The following is a 10,000-nucleotide window of genomic DNA, read 5'->3' as shown; positions in this document are numbered from 1 at the left end:
AGTCACTGGGCAGCATGTCGGCTCCGGTGTTCGGCAGATTCACCATCTCTCTGACTTCCTGAAGACAAAATAAACAGTCCTATTCCCCGCGGCCTTATACAGTCGTTCCGAAACGTTTCACTTACAAAGTCTTTAAACAATCATGAATCATATTTCATACAGTGCTATGCATAAGTTTAGACACCCATGCTAAAGTTGACTAAAAAGAGGAATAAAAAATCATCTTTTGGAAATTGAACTTAATGCCTTAATTTAAAAAAATAGGAAAAATCCAACCTTTAAGGACACCAATTTTCTTTGTGAATGAATAATGTATCGTAAATAAATAAATGTTCTTCCTTAAAATACAGGGTGCATAAGTTTGGACACCCCTATGTTAAATTCCCATAGAGGCAGGCAGATTTTTATTTTTAAAGGCCAGTTACTTCATGGATCCAGGATACTCTGCATCCTGATAAAGTTCCCTTGGCCTTTGGGATTAAAATATCCCCACATCATCACACACCCTTCACCATACCTGGAGATTGGCATGGAGTACTTTCCATAAGATCATCTCTCAATGCAAATCAAACCAGCTGTTAGGCTAACTGAAATAAAACCATGCCAATCTCTAGGTATGGTGAAGGGTGTGTGATGATGTGGGGATATTTTAATTCCAGAGGCCAAGGGAACTTTATCAGGATGCAGAGTATCCTGGATCCATATAGTAACTGGCCTTTAAAAATAAAAATCTGCCTGCCTCTATGGGAATTTAACATAGGGGTGTCCAAACTTATGCACCCTGTATTTTAAGGAAGAACATTTATTTATTTACGATACATTATTCATTCACAAAGAAAATTGGTGTCCTTAAAGGTTGGATTTTTCCTATTTTTTTAAATTAAGGCATTAAGTTCAATTTCCAAAAGATGATTTTTTATTCCTCTTTTTAGTCAACTTTAGCATGGGTGTCTAAACTTATGCATAGCACTGTAAGTGTTTTTCCATTATGCAAGACATTTTCCGTTCCGTGCATTTTAAAATTCGAAGAACAGGTTCCTCTGCTTAATCTTACACTTTCACACCCATCACCTGCCAAACGAATTCATTCCTTCTGAGGGTGTAAAACATGACGAGTCATACCTTGATGGTGCACGCGATTTGAAGAGGCCCTCGCCGGCCTACGACCAAAACCCTCCGCACATTACTGCCCGCCAACACTGCCAGTGAATTCTGGGTAATATCTGTCTCCTGTAAGAGAAAGCCCGAGAGGATATCAGTTGGATCCACATTACTACACATACATTAGGTAATTAGATTGTGTAATTAAAACAGGAAAGTGTGATTTAAAGTAAAAAATGCACTTTTCTCAATGGCATATTTTGATACAATATTTCTAATATTTTTATATTACTCTAGTCTGCATTTACATTGTTTAATGCACATATGTTTTGACATAATATATTTATGTCACGTCCATTGCTATGGTTTATTACTGTCAATCATTGCAATTTCGAGAGTGAATGCCACACTTATATGTAGATATCATTTTTTCAAAACTTCGCAGCATGTATGAGGCTGTTGGTCCTTTTAGCCGCATGAAATACAAAAACATTTACAGGTGAAACTCGAAAATTTTGAATATAGTGCAAAAGTTCATTTATTTCAGTAATTCAACTTAAAAAAGGTAAAACTAATATATTATATAGACTCATTCCATGCAAAGTGAGATATTTCAAGGCTTAATTTGTAATAATTTTGATGATTATGGCTTACAGCTTATGAAAACCACAAATTCAAAATTAGAATATTGTGAAAAGTTTTCATGAATGCTGCAGCCCGTCTGGTCTTCAACGAGCCCAAAAGGGCCCACGTCACTCCTCTGTTCATCTCTCTGCACTGGCTACCACTCGCTGCTCGCATCAAGTTCAAGGCATTGACGCTTGCTTACAGATCGAACACAGGCTCAGCTCCCTCCTACTTTCACTCGTGGAATGATCTCCCTACCCTCGTCCGGAATGCAGATTCCCTGACTACATTCATATAAAAACCTTTTCCTTTAATCCTCCCTTGTTTGGCTTCTGCTACTCTGAGCAATGCCAGAACTTTGTATTCTGAGCACTTCTTGCGTTATTTTTTTGCCTCTTCACGATGACTCGCTTGCTGTAGTCCTCAGTTGTAAGTCGCTTTGGATAAAAGCGTCTGCTAAATGACTAAATGTAAATGTGTATCCGCATTAGAGAATCAACACAGGAAAGGGTGGTACAAATGTACTTTTATAAACCAAAAGGACTGTTATCAGCTCGGTTCAGCGGGGATGTTTAAAGATTATCTATATAAATCTCTTCTCTGAAAGCATATTGTTCACTAAATAAATGTGAGCTTAAAATAGTCTTAGGGGCTGTTTACACCTGGCCACTTCATGCGTTTTCTGTGATCGGATAGCTATCTGATCGTGAATTCACTATTCTGATTTGTGAAAACTTTCACAATGCAGTTTGGGTCAGTTAACCCTTCACAAATCAGAATAGTGAATTTAAACACTCAGGGAAGAGTTAACTGACCCAAACTGCACTGGGACAGTTTTAACAAATCAGAATAGTTAAGGTAAACACTCAGGGAAAGGGTTAACTGACCCAAACTGCACTGTGAAAGTTTTCACAAATCAAGCTCAATATAAAACAAGTGTTTTTTTTTGTAATCCAGCGGTCTGTCATGTAAATGTGCGTTTATAATACATTGATGTTAAACGCGAAGAACGGCTATCTACCAAATTCCTGTCTAGTGGACTTGCCAATTGGTTTGCGGACAAGAGCTTTGCTGTGAAAAAAATCACAAGTCAAGCAGGTCAAGATGAAACTGGGTCCAGTCTTCTAAGTGACCGACTTTTGGAGCTATACGCAATTTAAAATTAAAAGTCAGTATAAAAAAATACACAGATTTCGGACCGGAGAACACCGTCACACGAATTCACAAATCTAACAACATGAGATATTATTTGCCTGTCTACGACACCGCGCTGCGGGACCACAGGAAAACCACTTCAGGAAGAGGTCTGGGCCGCATTACAGACTAAACTGGACCAGTGTAAATGCATCTGGTTGTTGAAACCACACATGTAATGGGATTTGACTCCTCCCAAAAACATTAAAAAATAAACGTGTGAGAGAATGTTAATATGCTATATGTCATGTTATAGTCAGATATGACGACGCTACTGCAGCACGCATCGCCACAGTTGATCATCTATTCATCAAGCCAACGTGCAAACTATCGCAAATCAAAGTGAAAGGAAGTCGCAGACGCTTAACACACAATCATCTTCATTAAAAGGGGTGGTAAAATGCCATTTTCACAAGATGTAAAATAAATCTCTGATGTCCCCAGAGTGTGTGTGAAGTTTTAGCACAAAATACCCCACAGATATTTTTATATAGCATGTTAAAGTTGTCACTTTTTGAGGATTTGCAAAAACACACCATTTTGTGCCTGGCCCTTTAAATGCAAATGAGCTGCTGCAGAGGGCGGGGTTTCAAGAGCTGGTGTGTGTTAGCAGCTGCGATTACCTCACGCACACACACACTAAAATGACAGAAACTGTTCTGCCTTTAATGTTAAAATGGAGTCAGACAAAGATGGAGAGACTCAAGAAGAAGTGACAACATGTAGAAGCAACAGGACGTCTCTGAATGGTTAGTTGATGAATTTATGTTGCTGATGTGGAGTTAACTATCTTCAATTAGCATATTCTGTCATGATAATCTATAAATCGCTCGTATAGGAACTGTTGTGAGATTCACACAGAGTGACTTTCTATTGCATGTGAAAAGATGGATGCTAAAGTTTGAGCTGACTCACAAATGTGCTCGACTACAACAACTCTTCCTCTTCTCAACATGGACTGTGTGTTCCGGGGGCGGGGCTTATGTACATTATAGGGTTGCTGATGTCACTAACCCGTGAGGAATGTCGTGTAGTTCCTACCAGCCGTTTGTTGTAGTCCTTTTCTTTAAAAGCAAATATCTTCCTTTGCTTTGAACTTTGAGCGTTGTAACTTTGCAGATGTTGTTTATGCTCAAACAGCAACATTACACACTAACTAAAGCTAGAAAAGTGAAATCATAATCAACCACCCCTTTAAAAGTAAAGAAACTAAATTATCTTACCAGGGCTGTTGGCAATCTCTCTTATTGCATTCTTTGATTTTGAAATTTTAGCTGATGATCAATAAAATGAAGCTCAGTTCTGTTGCTTTCGGTGACATTAAATCCATTAAATCTGCATATATAGCGCAGGAATTGAAGATCGGATTTATATCCGTTTTGCAAAAACACATTTATGTGACCAGGTGTAAAAGGAATCGTTTTGATAAATCAGATAGCTATCCGATCTGAGAAAACGCATGAAGTAAAACACTGTAACGATTCTCGGTTTCAGAGTTGAACGTGCTGGAAGTAATAACTTGTGATTCGGTTTGAACATTGCACAATGAGAGACTTGTAATACATTTTGTGTAGGCCACGGCAGTATTCTTTGACTGGAAACATCACAATTGTAACAAGCTTCTGGGAAAAGATAAAAAGACCTTCAGCATATCCACAGGGGAGAGAAGTATTCGGGCAACATCCAAAGCCACATTTCCCTGTCCAAGAATCACAGCAGTCTCAGAGCTGAGATCGGGACACAGCTGCAAAGCAGAAACAAAGTTGCTTACATTAAAGAGCTGTTTGTGAGCTATGAACTTCAAACTTTTTTTAAATCAAACTGCACCTCCTTATTGCTGGGAAGTCCATTGTACCATCCAACAAAGTCTTTGGCTGAAAAAACACCAGACAAATCTTCCCCGGGAATTTTCATGGAGCGGTTTCCCTCGGCTCCGTAACTCTGGGAAAAAGATAATGTGAGATAATTTTGTGACAAAGTGAGATTTTTATGGTACATTGTGTTCATCAGTGTCACAAGTCATTTGAGAGACACTTTTGGTTTCCCCAAAAATGCTAGTTTACTTACTGACTTTGCTGACTCAGGGAATAAGAACTTTCTTATTTTTTGTTTTTTTGTTACACTTGTGTTGTTTCCACACAATAACAAGCCAACAAAAAAATTGCAAATAAATCTCCTGTTACGCTATGTCATATCCAAATATTGGATTCAATCATTTGTCAAATTGTTTTCTTTCAATTAGCACTGGTTTTGCATTTCTTTAAGGAACTGATTGTTTGTAGGCCTCACTGATCTGAACTTTTTCACTCAAAAAAATGAGGCGCATAAGCAGGCCAACGAACAATCAGTTTCAAAAAGAAATACAAAACCAATACTAATTGAAAGAAAACAAGTTGATAAACTTGAACTAAACTCGAACTATTATTCGGTGATAATATGGCATAATGAGAGATTTACAAGCAAATTAAAAGTCATTTTTGACCTGGAACACCAAATTAGGTGCCAGGTTTTTCAACACCGCAAAAGCTTTAAAAAAATGACCATCCAATAGTATTTATTTTATTTATATAACAGTCAATTGTCGGGTGTTAATTTTGTACCCAGGATTCACTACTGGATCATTCCGTGTTAAATAAACCAAATTTCAGAAACTCAAATTTTTGCTTTTGTTAATATTAAAAGTCATGAATGTAGTATGAGTTTTGTAGATGGGGTCAAAATGACAATTTTCACCAGAGATTTGGAGCCACATTACAGCGGGGTAAAAATGACTTTAAAAAGATGTCAGCATCATTATTTTATTTTAACACAGAGATTAGTCTATTAGTTCAATCTGTTGGCTTTAGCAATCTTTGTTTCATTATATGCCAACAGTGACAGTTCAAAAATGGGGGAAAGCACTTCTTGTGTTTTTTTTCCCCAAGTTTGCATGCCTGAACCTTAAGAAGTATTAAAGATATCATTTTATATTTGGTTTTTAACAAGCAATTCTTTTGGTATCTTCATTTTAAAGGCCCCATATGGTAATCCCAGAGATATGGAGATCTTACAGTTTTTCTCGATTGCTTAAACACTATACCCAGGCTTTCAAACTAAAATTAAAAAAACATAATGCCATTTATCAAAAAGCACACCCATTTGACTAAACTATAAACACTATTCCCCTGTTTTGACACATAAGTCAGATTTGTTGAACTGTCACAGCAAATCTCTACACACAAATCCCTTCATTTCACATTGCCTACTACACCATGTTGTCATTTAGAAAGCACTCGCATTCAACATTGTTCACTCAAGTCAGCATAGTTTCAGCTCAATTAGCACTCAATTACCCAAGTGAAAACACATATTCCATGCAATTGTGTTAATAGAAAAAAACGATATACATTTCTAGTTTCAACATTATTTGTTGTTCAGATATTCCTCTTTAAAACAAAAGTATCAACTGTACGCAATGTGACCCACATTTGCTTTTTTTAACCACAAAAAATATGTAAATTGACCAATTTACTCATGGAACCGCATTAAGATCTCAATATCTCTGGGATTGAATTATAGAGGGCCTTTAAAATGAATGTACCAATAGAAATGTTTGATAAGAACCAGAATCTAAAAGGATATTAAGGTATCTTTAATACTTCTTAAGGTTCAGGCATGCAAACTTGGGGCAAAAAAACACAAGAAGTGCTTTTCCCCCATTTTTGAACTGTCACTGTTGGCATATAATGCAAAAAAGATTGCTAAAGTCAACAAATTTAACTAATAGACCTACTAATCTCTGTGTAAAAATAAAATAATGATGCTGACATCTTTCTAAAGTCATTTTTACACCCCTGTAATTTGGCTCCAAATCTCTGGTTAAAATTGTTGGGGTTGCAAATGAGCCTATAGAGAGCCTAAGTCCCGCCCCTCCGCTTCCGGCTCATGGGACCTTACTTATACGTTAGCTTCAGTAAAGTTAGCTTCAGTAAAGTTAGCTTCAGTAAAGTTAGCTTCAGTAAAGTTAGCTTCAGTAAAGTCAGCTTCAGTAAAGTTAGCATCAGTAAAGTCAGCTTCAGTAAAGTTAGCTTCAGTAAAGTCAGCTTCAGTAAAGTCAGCTTCAGTAAAGTCAGCTTCAGTAAAGTTAGCTTCAGTAAAGTTAGCTTCAGTAGAGTTAGCTTCAGTAAAGTCAGCTTCAGTAAAGTCAGCTTCAGTAAAGTTAGCTTCAGTAAAGTTAGCTTCAGTAAAGTCAGCCTTAGTAAAGTCAGCTTCAGTAAAGTCAGCTTCAGTAAAGTTAGCTTCAGTAAAGTTAGCTTCAGTAAAGTCAGCTTCAGTAAAGTCAGCTTCAGTAAAGTCAGCTTCAGTAAAGTTAGCTTCAGTAAAGTCAGCTTCAGTAAAGTTAGCTTCAGTAAAGTTAGCTTCAGTAAAGTCAGCTTCAGTAAAGTCAGCTTCAGTAAAGTCAGCTTCAGTAAAGTTAGCTTCAGTAAAGTCAGCTTCAGTAAAGTTAGCTTCAGTAAAGTTAGCTTCAGTAAAGTTAGCTTCAGTAAAGTAATCTTCAGTAAAGTCAGCTTCAGTAAAGTTAGTAAAGTTAGCTTCAGTAAAGTTAGCTTCAGTAAAGTCAGCTTCAGTAAAGTTAGCTTCAGTAAAGTTAGCTTCATTCATTGAGAGAAAAGGTATGACGTCACATGTGCACCTTTTGGGTTTGTAGTCTTTGTAATTACGTATCTTCACAGTCGTATACCTCAACAGTTTTACATCAAACTGCGACTTTCTTGACTTTAAAATGTATCTTTTAAATTGACAAACATCATATGTGTAATTCAGGGCACAATTCAAACAAGATCAAAATATTTGTTGTCTCTCGCCATTGACTACCATACAATATTTTTCCGAAATAAGGTCCCATGGTCCACCGGAAGGGGAGGGGCTTAGGCTCTCTATTGGCTAGAAACCTTTTATGCAACACATATATTGTTATGGCTCTGACTGTGAAAATTATGTATATGTGCGCTGCATTGTCCCTGACAAATAAATAAAATAAAATTGTCAATTTGCCCCCCCCATTTACAAAATAATGGATTACTCCATTATAATAGATTATAAAACATACATTTAATATTTTGGCTTTCTTCTTCATTTATGTTTTTCTTTCACACACAAAAAAGATCAAAATCGGCATTTGTAGCAGGGGAGCTCTGGCCCGTAATGACCCTGCTGGTGTTGCGAGTGGCTTCCTCACCAGCACTACGGCGTGGTACGCTCGTCTTAACTCCTCAATCGTCACATCTTTGCCCACATTCACATTACCGTAGAAACTGCATCGTTCATGCTGGGCCGTCTGGGTGAAAGTGTTAATCACATTCTGGAACATTAAAATGAGGAATAAAAAAAATTCATTAATTTAGTAGTAGTACGCATTTATAGCAGTGATTCATGCACTGAAAAAATGAAGCTAATACAAAAATAAGCTAATACACAAACATTCTTCAGCTTGAGGAAATTATTTATCCAGCAGCAGAAGAGCTTGTTTGGGTTATAATAATATGACAACATGTCATAATTTTTATCATGGAGCTCACATGTATGCGGGTTCACAGACATATGGCAATTGGTAACTTCTTAAGTACCCGTAGTTGCAAAAATCAGATAGATAGATGACATGAATACTTTGATGTTTGTTCTTCTGTTTCCCACATCAGATATAATTACTGTTTTATATACACAAACAGAGGAAGTCTGTCCATGCTTTCATTTGACCTTTTTAAAGGTAAAGTCATATCTGTGCATTTTCATCTTCAACTATTTTTTCAAGCCCTGCCGTTAGTCAAACAGATCATATCTTAATAATGAGAGGTTATATTATTACACATAAAGGTGATAAAGTATTATAACATTGAATCAACTTAAGTCAACATGAAACAGCATTTGTAATTAACATGCACCAAATAACAATGTATAGTAATAAAAAGCAATATAATTAACCACATGCAAGATATAATATAAGACGTGAAAATTTTAATTGACAATGCAACCAAATGAGTTTTAAACTGACTGATTGAGATAGACATGAATCATTTTTGTTTAAGGTTTAGATCAAACAATCAGAAATCTAACACTTTCATAATCATGTGTCACAAGACAAAGATGATCATGAAACTAGGCATAATAACAGTAATAGACTTTGAAACTGTTGTTGAAACAAATGTCCTCAATACTTCATATTTTGAAAAAATGTTGATGCATTGTTAATGGGAAAAAAATTGTTTGGGGGGGGGAATATGATTTAAGCTGCCTATTGCTGTGTAAACTGGCGAAAAACCCTGCACAAGTTATGATTAATAATGCAGCAACATTTATACATACAGTATGCATGTACGTATGTTTCCATAAATAGGGCTTTTTAATGTGTATTTGTCCTTTTTTTTGTCATTTTCTAAAATCAATGAAGATAATGGTGGGGGTGGGATCACAATGGTGCTTTTATTATCATATCACAAACAAAATCATCAAGTAGAATTTGTAAGTATTAAATATACAGCTCAGCACTATTTGCAAACCCATTTTACTTCCATAATGTGAAATGTTATTGAGTAAAACAGGATATTTATTTGGTTTTTGGGAATTGATGAATAAAACCATCTCTGTATGACAGGCATTGAAAGGGGTGGGTTGAAAAATAAGAGATACTTGTACTGATGATCATTCAATATGTTCATTAAATCAATGGTGACTAAAGAAAGGCCTGACCTTGACCTCAGGGTGATCAGGCGCGACCCCAAACCGCACCAGTCCAAACGGCACCGGCAGCCGCTCGTAAATGTCTACGACTGCATCTTGCCGAGCCTGAAAGTGACATAAACAACGCAGTTGTGGTTTGTGGTAAACAATCGAAGTGATGAATGTGTTTGTCACACAGAACACAGAAGTAAGTATCAGCAGTTAAAACCCTCTGAAGGTTATTTGTTTCTCCAAAGCACTTGTGATTCAACCTGTAATTCCTCTTTTTTGTTTTTATTTCTGTGTTGTTAGTCTTCATTCACGTGCCAGAACAGTGTGTTCTGTGTTTATCTCAAAACCTGTAATGTTACAACAGTGTTAT

General features: G+C 36.5%; 1 protein-coding gene across 3 annotated transcripts in view; it reads right to left on the bottom strand.

Annotated features, from left to right (window-relative positions):
* The window catches only part of fdxr (ferredoxin reductase), a 25,956-nt gene that overhangs the window by 12,904 nt on the left and 3,052 nt on the right, over window positions 1-10,000 (bottom strand). For all 3 annotated transcript variants that reach the window (XM_079595406.1, XM_079595407.1, XM_079595405.1), the window contains 6 exons: window positions 9,649-9,744; window positions 8,141-8,263; window positions 4,750-4,863; window positions 4,565-4,666; window positions 1,123-1,230; window positions 1-58 (listed from right to left, as the gene is read on the bottom strand). The exon at window positions 1-58 is cut by the window's left edge and continues 27 nt beyond it. In XM_079595406.1, coding sequence (XP_079451532.1) covers window positions 1-58; window positions 1,123-1,230; window positions 4,565-4,666; window positions 4,750-4,863; window positions 8,141-8,263; window positions 9,649-9,744 — 601 coding nt within the window. The remainder of the gene's footprint in view (window positions 59-1,122; window positions 1,231-4,564; window positions 4,667-4,749; window positions 4,864-8,140; window positions 8,264-9,648; window positions 9,745-10,000) is intronic.

The sequence above is a fragment of the Phoxinus phoxinus genome, assembly GCF_949152265.1.
Source record: "Phoxinus phoxinus genome assembly, chromosome: 21".
In the NCBI taxonomy this organism is placed as follows: Eukaryota; Metazoa; Chordata; class Actinopteri; order Cypriniformes; family Leuciscidae; genus Phoxinus; species Phoxinus phoxinus.
This window is presented reverse-complemented; position numbering and strand designations above follow the sequence as displayed.